The sequence below is a fragment of the Lissotriton helveticus genome, chromosome 4_1, assembly GCF_964261635.1.
Source record: "Lissotriton helveticus chromosome 4_1, aLisHel1.1, whole genome shotgun sequence".
Lineage (NCBI taxonomy): Eukaryota > Metazoa > Chordata > Amphibia > Caudata > Salamandridae > Lissotriton > Lissotriton helveticus.
In genome coordinates this window covers 1,060,063,775-1,060,075,949 of record NC_136063.1, presented here as the reverse complement: position 1 = coordinate 1,060,075,949, position 12,175 = coordinate 1,060,063,775, and the positions used below count along the sequence as shown (strand labels likewise).

At 41.7% G+C, this 12,175-nt stretch overlaps 1 protein-coding gene across 1 annotated transcript in view; it reads left to right on the top strand.

The window, feature by feature from the left end:
- Nucleotides 1–12,175, top strand: part of LOC144828981 (fibrous sheath-interacting protein 2-like) — an 889,334-nt gene that overhangs the window by 540,581 nt on the left and 336,578 nt on the right. The window contains exon 2 of the mRNA XM_078687658.1: nucleotides 4,922–5,503. Within this exon, the coding sequence (XP_078543784.1) occupies nucleotides 4,922–5,503 (582 nt within the window). The remainder of the gene's footprint in view (nucleotides 1–4,921; nucleotides 5,504–12,175) is intronic.

Sequence of the window (12,175 nt, the reverse complement as noted above, 5' to 3'; positions counted from 1 at the left end):
CATCTGATTTCTTAAAATGCTTGTTATCAACTATATAAATAACAGGCAGTACTACTATTGAACGTGATGGTATTCAATTTACCGACCTAGGAAAGATGGAAGGTCTGGCTGTCTTTACCAGGATTCCACTTTGGTTTGCATGTCTGTGGCGGCGTACAACACACGCAGCCAACTCTGCTTCTCTCCTGCAGTACGTTCCTATTGTACCGAGCAATGTTGCCTCTGAAAAGCACTGATAAAATACTCTATTCGTGAAACACTAGAAATCTAGAACCGATAAAACAATGACAACTAAAAAAACGGCCCAATAAAGCAATGGTAGCTTTCACATGACGTCACTGCAAGTGTGCTTTTGATTTACATCATACATATCATGAATTAAATAAAAATGTCAGATCACATATTCAATTGTCAGCTAGCTTCAAAAGCTGACTTCAAGCTGTACTAAAACCACAGTTATTATTTATAATCTGCGCACCACAAACAAGTATTTTTGCACTGAAGTAACAGACTAATTATTTTCAATAGAGTCATTTTAATTTTTATCGATTTATGATGGATGAAAGGCCTGTCAGCTCTCCGTTACTGATTTAGGCATCAAATATTTCGTTTTGAAAGCTGCAAGCACTTTTCCTCTGTTCGCAAGAACTTGAGTGGCTATCTTCTTAAAAACTACAAATTGGGATAGGGCTTTTTTGTTTTAAGGAGACACATTTAATTTTCACCAGACCCCTTAACTTTGTTAACACAGCCGTCTATATTAGTTACTTGAAATTCTTTGCACTTCAAGGAAGTGAGCGTGTGCCCGTATCTGTGTGTCATGCAACATGTGGCAAACTAAATCTTTTGAAATATGTGAGGTTTCTAAATTTAAATCAGTATTTTATCGTCATGTCGCCAATGAATGCAATAGGAACAAGCATCTGCAATGCAATAGGTCTCGCATTTACATGAGTTTCAGCTATTTGTATAGTAAATGACAATTCCTTTTATTTATGTTTTTTTAAAACAAATAAATAAAAGGCATTGTCATTTACAATGTCATAGCTTAAACTCTCGCAAATACGTTACTAATTGCATTGCAGATGCTTGTTTATCATGTCGCGAGATGAGCGTTGTGAGTCCATCTTCAGTTTCAAATATTCATCTGATCTGCGCTGTAACATTCCACCTTCTCGAGCATTTTTCGGATGACTCCTAAAAGGAACAAGATGATTGTGTATCAGTATCCTGATACCTGTCAGGCATTTTAATATTATCACGGTTATGCACATTATAGCGTTTTTCAGTGGCCTACTGTTGATGAGATCTGCCCTATGACTTTTCTCTATGTTTCCTATTTTCCCACTTTTCCTTTAAAGAGTTGGGTGCTTGCTTTGAGTTATCCTTTTTAGAATTACTCTTGATTTGTGGTTTTGTAGGCCTGGCCCCCAAATTATCTATACCTATGGATGCATAGGTATCGTCAATAATTTTTGGTAACTCGCGGTCCTGTTCTCTTAGAGTCAAGTTAGTGAGTCGTTGGTGTACTGCCAACTCTGCTACTTCCTCTTCAATGGTACTCAACATAATGGTGGATACTGTGGCAAAATTGCCCTTCAGGTTCATCCCCAAATCCAGGGCAGAGGCTGCCCTGTACCCATTTTGGATCTGTTTCAGCACCTCTGGCAAAACAGCTAATGATGGTGAACCACGAGTTCTGGTATATACTGCAGTGAAGAGCGTACCCCATATGGTGTAGTCCTATACAGGGTTGAGCCATCCCCATTGGCAAGCATATGGTAAGAATTATGTGTTTTTACTGGTGTCCCATATAAGGAAACACTGCTTCAAGCTGACTTGTTGTTTGTGCAATCCAGAACGGAATTTCCTCCCATCTGACATGAACTTTACCCATGACTGCATTGATCATTTGTGGGCTTATGCCCGGTGTAGCCAATCGTGGTTGTGCAGCTTGAGCAGCCCACACGGAATTTACTGTCATTGTTCACATAATGAATTTTGTCAGACTCCTGTACATTATGATTAGGCTATTATATAGTCTGCGTAACTGTGGTTCTGTCATATTAGCTATGTTTAGATGTTGAGTGTAATCGTCCAAGACTGGCCATGTTGCTCCCTCATTACTAAGAGGACCTGTTTTTGGCAATTTAATGGTATTTCTAGAGTTTCGTCAGCTGTATGGGTATTTGGAACGTCAGTCGCACTGTACGTGTGAAACAATCACAAGCATTTGTTTGCTGCTGGGAATGTAACCCATGAATAAAATACCTCTGTCCTAAATGCTCTGTTAGCCTCTAGGGAACTCTCCACCTGCCAGCGTGAGATCATGTTGTAGCAGCTTCTGAGTAACTTCACGTCTGCAGTTCTCAGGTATGTTAAATGCTGCCAGGTCAGCCGTAAGGGTATGTTGAATTCAGAGAGGGTACCACTAAAGGGTGAGCCTTTGAAAGGTTAATGCTTGAACTACCTACAGTCAATATATAGGTTTTACCTACACAGTTCAGGAGGATTTTTCCTTAACACCAACACCATGTCCTATTAATGGGTTTTTGGGTATACCAAAGAAAACTACTCAGGTGATACACTAAATAAGAGCCCAAGCTAAATCGTTGGTGGTGCCATTGCGTACGGCTTATACTTTCCCTGTAAAACCGTGCATTTTTTGGGCAATGTAAATGTTAGGATTTGTTCCAGACTGATTCCGTGCACCATCTACACCCCTAACCTTACAGGGTTACAAATGTGTGATCAACCTCAGAATGACAACCCTGATCCCACAAGGAAATCGTGACAACAGATCTAGAACCCTTTTGTTTGGTTACTTATGCATAACCCAAAAAATGCACAAGAAATACTCAGCAAGGCACTCAATATTTAATGAAGCATTGTGATTCTTGTATAAAATATATGTGCTACGATAATCAATATAATGAAACAGATTAGCGTGATTGGCATTACGAGAATAGTGAAAAAGATGAATAATTGTGCTATAATAGTGAATATATGCTAGCATATACATACTGTGTTTTAGTCCTACCTAGTGCAGCCTAACCTAGTTTTGCCTAGGGTGGGTGATCTGCCAAATTAAATCCCTGTCGGTGGTCGAACTCGGCGTTACCTGTGTAAGTGTCATTAAGCTATCCGTCATGGTCGTAAGCTGGACATCCCTCTTCGCAGGGGTAAACCGGAACTAGCTGAGTTGGAATTTCGCCATGCAGCAACCTCGCAGTGGCAGTTAAATGCTCCTCGGCCCAACAATGCCGTGAAGCCGTTTATATAATAAACATCACCCATGCTGCCATGTTGAAACCCAAATTCAGGCCGCTATAGTTTATTCTATTATGATAGCTCTGTCCCCTCATGGACCACAACTAGACAACAACATTTACGCAGATAACTTTATCCCTTTTATGAAATGTTCATGATAGTGTGTCTACAAAGTGGAAATTTAAGCAGTGCAGTTTCAAAGAACTTTATCCTGCACAGACACACAAGCAAATCTATGTCAAATGTCACAGTGTAAGAAGGAAAGCAACTCAAAAAACCTGAGAATGTGAAATGGTGGTGTTTTTAACTGGGTCTATCCTGACAACATGACACAGGCAGTCCTGGGCCTTACTCCGCGGCCAGGAGGCGTTCAATTAGCGTTGCAACGGGTTTTGTCAGGCAACACCCATGGAATTCGATGCTGCCCCAGATCAACAAAGTGATGTAAAGCTGGGGAAGCACCAAATCTGTATGCCTCCTAAGGTGAGGCGTAACGAGGAGAACTGTATTTATTTCTCCTAGTTTTTTGCTCTTTCTATGTATACTGCATTCTTCAGTACGCTTAGAAAGAAGAAAAATCCTTTTAGGATTGTTTTTGTGCAGGAAGGTGCTCCTTCCTGCACAAAAACATTGGATGCCACAGAGGCCCCCCTTGCACCATGGTGCAAGGGTGCCAATTTTGGCATTTGGCTGTGGAAAAGGCGGCAGCGCAGGCAGGAACGACAGGAATGCACTGTATTTCTTAAATACAGTGCATTCTTTCCCTTTCACATTGGCGTAGGGCAGCACAGCATGGTGCCTTGCTGTGCTGCACTATGTCAAATCCCCATAAATTAGACCCTCAGTATACTCGCACTGTTCAGTCCTCAAGCAAGTATACTCCCAGCACATGTTTTCCTTGTGCTCACACTGCACAGCATTACACCTCTCATGTAATGTATTCCTCTTAGGGATATATATAACCAAGACATGCACTAACCACAGTGGCACATCACAGTACTGCTCCATCACTGAATTGTACCCTTACCAGGCACACATACAACCAACGCAGAGTTACTACTCCTGCGCTGTCAAGTGTGAGTTAAGCACACCGCAGCAGAACTTTTAAACAAGTGAAAGAGCCTGTAGGCCTCACTCCAATAAAACAAGGTAAAAGATCCTGTTCACTACTAATGAAAGCTACATGGTATTCTGCCACCACCCCCTTACCTCCTGGTAAAGGTGGTAGCCTTCCACCACTATGAGGGTAGCGCTTTGGGTGCCCCTTGCAGTCCAACAAGACCGCAATCCGTGAGAAAGGCCTATGTCATGGTGCAGACACATGATCCATGTTCTCCTATGACAAAACAGTCAGCATTAGCGATCCAAACAATGGTACAGTAGGTCCAAATTGTTTGTGATAAAAGAGCTCCACTATTTCCAGTGATTCACTCAAATAGAATGGTTCGCCTGAGCCAAAATGTGCCAATCATACATTTGGAAGGTACGTAAAACAAATATTACAAAATATCTGTTGGTTTGTTATGCCATGTTATAATTGCATTATTTTCTTTAAATGAGAGAAGATAGTTTTAATTAAGTTCATAATGTGTAACATATTTACAAGCAAAGCATTTCTCTTGGAACTGAAGCATTGTTATTTACATTTTAGATTGTTGCTAGAAACTCCTTTCTCAATGTATTAAAACCTGATATAACCAAAGTGGAACTTCTAAAAGACGTAAGAACCCACCAGGAACTTATTGTTCGTCTGGTAGCTCACGATATTGATCATCATGTTAACGACGAAGTAATGGAAGACATAGTTATATCAACTGGGCCATGTGTGATCGAAAAAGATAGCCAGGCACGTGTTTTGATGGCTAAAATTAGCTCAATTGCCAAAAAGAAAAAGTGTTTCAGCTGTAACTGCTGCGGCAAGGGTAGCACAAAGACTAAGAATTCTGGTATACCTTCCCCAGAAGAAGAGCTTAGTATCTATGACAGTCGCGTAAAAAAGGTCATTTGTGTCACGCGCAATCTTCAGCCCAGTGCTTCTGATCGAGTGATTGCTGACTTGCCAAGAGGACAAAACTGCAATGCAAACAGCAACACAGCTTCTGGCGGCAGAACGTGGTTGGAATGTGTCAGCAGTAGCCTTGCGCAGAAACCTGTTTTGGCTGTGGGGATTTTTCAAAACAGCAACGAAAATTCTTCAATCACACCTTTCACTAAGTCTGGAAGCCCGCCCACTGTAAGTATGGCTTCTTAATTGTTACTTGGCAGATGAAAACCGAATATAATTATCACATACTATTTACTTAGTATGCATTTGTTTCCTTGGTTGCCAACACATGTAAAATTGGTAGTTGCCTATCAAGGCATGTTCAGCAACTAGTGATGCTGGAACAATTTTCAGATTGATAGTGCTGCCATCAATGTTACACAACAAAGAAGATGGCCAGCTAGTTTATTCAAATATACTCACACCACACTTAACCAAAGAGTCTTAAGTGGGCCCACTTGTCATTTAGTGATTTTTACTTTTTTTGCAAAATTTTTTGAAGAACATTTGCATATGTCCAAATATCAAGATACTCAAATAGCAAAATTCACATAAAACACCATCTTACGCAAAAAAACATTTTACAAACATAAATGCAAGACATAAATGAAAAACATGCATGGGAACACCATATACAAACAAGGGAAGGAGAAGATGCCTCTAAACATTCAATTCATGGGGCACCAGTCCTGATAACATAAAAACAGACAAGCGACCATTAGCTTCTTTTCTTGCTGGCATGCATGTTTTTCATTTATGTCTTGCATTTATGTTTGTAAAATGTTTTTTGCGTAAGATGGTGTTTTATGTCAATTTTGCTATTTGAGTATCTTGATATTTGGACATATGCAAATGTTCTTCAAAAAAAAGTAAAAATCACTAAATGACAAGTGGGCCCCCTTAAGACTCTTTGGTTAAGTGTGGTGTGAGTATATTTGAATAAACTAGCTGGCCATCTTCTTTGTTGTTTAAAATTAGAGTGGTCTAGGCCAGGTAGTACATAGACCCAAGCCTGTTTTGATCCCATTGCCATCAATGTTACATCACTGAAGTCATTGTGTAGCATATGAGCTAAGCTTGTACAGCAGGAGGGTGGTAGGGCTTTGGTATGTTGCCAGTGGTGCATTTTGGAGCACACCGTCTCGTCTCACATGTTACTAAATAATCGTGTGGTAGAACACTGTCATTTACAGACAGCACATTTCTCTTTGATACATCCTGTAAAGTTGCACAGGCTTGCAGTTTTATTGATTAAACTATATAGCACACGAATGATAATATGTAGAAATGGGTTTCCTGAGTATTTATTATTTGCACATCACCATGTAAAGTGTCTTCATTTGTTTTGATTGAAAACAAATATGTGTTTCCATTGTATTTCAGAAATACAAGAACATGTCCTTTTTTGTGCTTTGACACTGCTGATGTATTTTGAATATTTTTTACAGGTTATTTGCAGATATTTAAATTTTGTTGTGTTAGAAATGTTTTACTTCTGAGAGCCTTTCTTTCCACACGCCGTGTACCTTAGCAAGATTGTCACCTAGTTCATGTTACAAAATCCACTCACTTTGCAGTCGGAGAAAGAATAGTAAACACTAGTCTACATGATAGAGAATAAACAGCAATTTCATAGAAAACATAGCCTGACATTTGACCACTATCTTTGAACACAGAGCAAAGGTGGCAAGATAAAAACTAAATTTAAAGGTATGTTTATTGCTCACTCACATCCTGAACTCCAGCATGATTATTTTGAGTGTGCTGCAGCACCCCAAATTCCTGCTTCCTATGCCTATGAGCAACACATTCAGAAATACATGTATTTTTAAAGAGCAACACAGAGTTACATTCACCAGCATTATGAAAACACTTGTATTAAGAACTTGCACAAACCAAAAAACTCTGTGGTAGCTAGAGTGGTAGCTCACATTGTAATAATTAAAGATGATAGGACAAAAGCCATTAATTAGGTAGCAAACATATTTGACTAATAGTTAACACGGCGTTAGCTGTCATAGTCACATTTTAGCAACAAAGTAGTAATAATCCTCCTTAATCCATAGGTATGCTAAAAATATTACCTGAAAGGATTGGAACATATCAGTTACCTGGACATCTACCTTGCTACTTGCCTGTGGCCTCCAGTTTGTGCTTGTTCTAGACTGATCCAGGGACACTGCAGATACCTTTGCTTTCTCGCTGGGATTTTCCTGACTAGGTTTTCCCACTCACCATTCTTCCCCCTAATATAAGCCCCGCCCATCCCAGGACCTACCTAATGCAGACCGCAGCACAACCATGCAGCGGAAGGGTGGAGCGAGCACGCCGCTGGCAAGGCCATCTGTGCCCATCTGTACCTGGACCTTGCCCAATGCCACAACCCCAGGCCTTCTGCCCCCCAAAGATACACCATCACCGAGCTATACCCCCGACAATGCCACTGCGCTGATCCCCGCTCCAAGGTAGGACCTTTCGCCTGAACCCACTGCCACTTCAACTGCCACTGCACACCCACCAGCCCACAGACTAGCCCCACCCTTAACATACCACAGATACCACCTGAACAAAAAAAACAACTTGAATGTGCCCTTCTCAACACACGCTCACTATGCAAGCGTTTCACTGAATTATGGGACCTCTTCGCCACGCTCGCACCCATCGTCTTCCTCACTGAGACCTGACTGGCACTCACATCCGCACCAGACATTGCCACAGCGATCCCAAACAGATATAAAATCACTCACCATGACCGCACCAATAAGCTGGGAGGAGGAACATGCATCATCCCCAAAGATATCATACAGTGTACCACTACCACTGACAGTGCCACCACCCCCATGGAACATCTCAACTTCAAGCTCCACACAAATGACAAGACAACCATCAGAGGCACCCTTGCATACTGACCCCCAACTCCTGCAACATCATTGAAGACTTCATTGCACCCCTAGCCTTGAACTCTAAGAACTACATCTTCCTCAGTGACCTAAATTTTCACATCGATGACCCCAACGTCAAAAACACCACACATCTCCTCGACAGTATGAGCAGCCTCAGATTGACCCAGATCATCCACGACCCTACACACACCACAACACACGCTGGACCCCATTTTCGCCTCCAGCAACCCCTCCAAATACAGCCATGTTACAGAACTCACATGAACCGATCACTCCTTCGTCCACTTCAGCATCTCCAGCTCCCACATCTTCACCCCCAAGATGACCTACGTTCCACCTGTGGTGGAACAAAATCTCAGACCAGCTGGGTAAATGGCTTAAACATATCCAACCCTGTTACCGCAACCAACCTTGAAAAGGGAGTAAAAAACATCCTCTACACCCAGGACACCACCTCTCCCATGAAATCCATGCACTCAGGAGCTCCCACAGACCCATGGCCACACCACATCTTCAACCTCGGAAACCAAAGGATTAGCCAGGAACTCACCACCCTATTCAACACCTCTTTTACCACCACAACATTTCTCAACACCTGGAAACATGCCAAAGTCAGACCACTACTCACAAAACCCTCTACCGACCCCAGCTAACTCAAAACTTTCCGGCCAATCTACTAGCTCCCATTCCCAGGGTAGGTAGTGGAAAAGATTATCAACAATCAACTCATGACACACCTGGAGCAGAACCAGCTACTCAACGCCTACAGTCACAGACGACTCCACCACCACTAGAACCTACTTCCACAGATTCATGACAGACATCACCGACTGGATGAAGAACAACTGCCTGCAGCTGAACGCAGACAAGATGGAAGTACTGATCTTTGGCAATAGCAGGAACATGTGGAATGATTACTGGTGGCCACCAGACTTAGGACCCCACGCTCTCCAACCACGCCAGAAACCTCAGAATCATCATTAACAACAAGCTCACCATGAAATCACAGATCAACACCGTCTCCTCTGCCTGCTCCCTCACTCTGCACATGCTACGTAAGATCTTCAAATGGCTATCCCTACACACGAGGCGCACCGTGACACAAGCCCGCATCACCAGCTGACTGGCTATAGCAATGCCCTCCTTGTAGGAATCGACACACACCTTCTACAGGGACTTCAGATTATACACAAGACAGACTCATCCATGGCCTTCCCGGACGAACCCTCATCAGACTCCACCTCAGGAAAGTTCAATGGCTCCCCATACTGAAGGGATGCCAATTCAAGCTGCTGACCCACGCACACAAGGCTCTAAACAACCAGGAACCCACCTACATTAACCACCGCCTGAACTTCCACCAACCATCGAGAAGACTATGCTCCACCTTCCTTTCACTTGCCCATACTCTCAGCATCTACCAAAGCACAGGTGGAGGACTCTCCTTCTCCCACATCGCAGCAAAGACCTGGAACAGCCTCCCCACAAACCTCCGGACCATCACCTCACTTCCATAATTCCAAATGGCCCTCAAGACCTAGGTATTTGAATAAACCTCCGGGGCCTCTAAGCACCTGGATATCCTATTCGGTGATTAGCTGTGCTTTATAAATCCTGATTGATTGATTGATTGAATTATTAGTTAAAGGAAATGCAAGACGACTATAGCAATCTATTTTAAGGACTTGTATCTTCATCAGTCAGGGCTGCAGACAATATTTATAATTAGAGGTTGTCAATAAAGGTATATTATTTATTACATTCCTATCCTAAAATTCTTAATATTGTATTCCCTTGCCTTACATTCCTATCCTAAAATTCTTAATATTGTATTCCCTTGCCCACTTATGCTTGCATTTGAACAAACAGGATGGACTGATTTAAATAGTGTGCTTGTAAATTATTAATGTCTGTCAAAATTGTGCGTCCCCTTAGAGATGATTTTGCATTGAGGCCATGGTCCATTTATGTGTTTTTCTTTTTTACTTAGCTATTGTATTGCCTGACCATGATGGATGTTTTTAGGTATTGTCTTGTATTATTGTATGATTCTTTTATGGTTAGTTTTAACCGAAATAAAGATTTGAATGAATAAAGGTAATAAAACTGTTTTGGAAAAACTTGATTACATTTACAAAAGAAAGTAGTGCCGGACCAAATTCTGAAAAGTAATGCCTTTTCCCAATGGCCTGGCACCAGCTCCTGATAGGGCTCAATTACAATACAGGTCAATATAGCAACAAATGCCTCACTGGTGTCTTAATCAATTAATTTCCCTGCCTGGTGGGATGCCTTTGTCCTTTTAACTTATAGTTTGTCCTACAAATTGATGAAGAACTTTCAAACAAGCACAAGTGGCCCAACGTCTAGAATTTTTCCTTAATATAAAATAGCCGTGGAATTTTTAGGGTTTTGTCACAGTTTAGGCAGTCTCTAAAAATTGACTGGTAAAGAGCTGCATTTGGTTAGACCAAATAGAAATCCACAACATGATAGGGCAGTGTTTAATTAAGTCCTATAAATAAATATGACCAAGTTCTTCTGACAAAGATAATGTGAGATACACTCTGTCCCATCTCCAACCTAACTGGGATTGAGAAAACATAGGGACTCGTTTATGGCAGTTTGGCGTAGGGCCGCGCAGCAAGGCACCTTGCTGCGCTGCCTATTGCAATGCGAAAGGGCAGGCACTGTATTTAAGCAATATAGTGCATTAACCGTCCTTTCTGTCTGTGCTGGAGCCGTTTCAGCAGCCTAATGCCAATGTAGACACTCTTGGTGCAAGGGTGCCTCCATTGCAGGCAGGATAGTTTTTGTGCAGAAAGGGGCACCTTACTACACAAAAACAACTGAAAGAGGCTTTTTCCTATTTCTATATGTGCTGCAGCATGCAGCACACATGGAAAGAGGAAAATACTAGGAGAAATAAAGTTATTTCTCCTCATTACGCCACACTTCATGAGGTGTGCAGAATTGATGCTTCCCCAGGTTAACATCACTTTGGAAATCTGGAGCAGCGTCGAATTCCATGGGGTTTGCATGGGAAAACCCATCGCAGCGCCCATGGAACACTTCCTGGGTGCAGAGTAAGGAAGCGCGGATTTGTGCTGCCTCGCCAAACTCATGATTTATGAGTTCACTCAAAGCCAAGCAAGGTGGCTTTGTGTCGCTCCAGAAATCTTTGAGCGCCCTGCATCACTCATGTACTGCTTTAAGTAGTGCAAAAGTGACGTAGGGCTCTCATAAATAAGCCCCATAGTTTTTAGGCTCAGCCATTTGACATCCACTGCACGGGTGGAAAGTAGTTCATAACATGGCGACTGTGCTTTTTCCTCCATTGAGGCTAGAAAGCATACGTCTGTTCATGTCCAGAGACAATGTGAAATGTGTTGTTTCGCCTACTCGTTTGGCAAGGATCTTTTTCTTCATATTTTCATAAGCAGCTGCGTAAGACATTACGTATATGCATTCCCTAAGTACATATCACAAGGCTCCCAAATTTTCCGATTGCATTTATGTGATATTTCCAAAGTCTCAGTGCACTTATGACTGACATTCAACTGCCAAATGAATGACACTTAAAGTGACACTCTTAAATATGTTCTCAGACAAGTCAGAAGCACATATAAGTTTTGTTATTCCCAACAATACTAACAAGTGCTGGTCTGCCAATCTCTTTGAACTGCACAGAGTAGAGTGACTTCATTCAACACCCTTATCACACAATCATTTACATTAACCGCTTCTTTGAAGGGTAATTGTTTATACCTTTTAAGAAATCTGTTCAGCACCAAAACAGACACTAATTGTTAAAAGCGATAGTTTACATCATGTTAAAAAAAGAAACGTTATAACACTCTCAGGATGAAAAAACAGATTCACTTCAGTCTCGATTGCTTATACATATCGAATATATGATCAACATTTCCTTTTACTTGACCCCACTGCACTATGACTA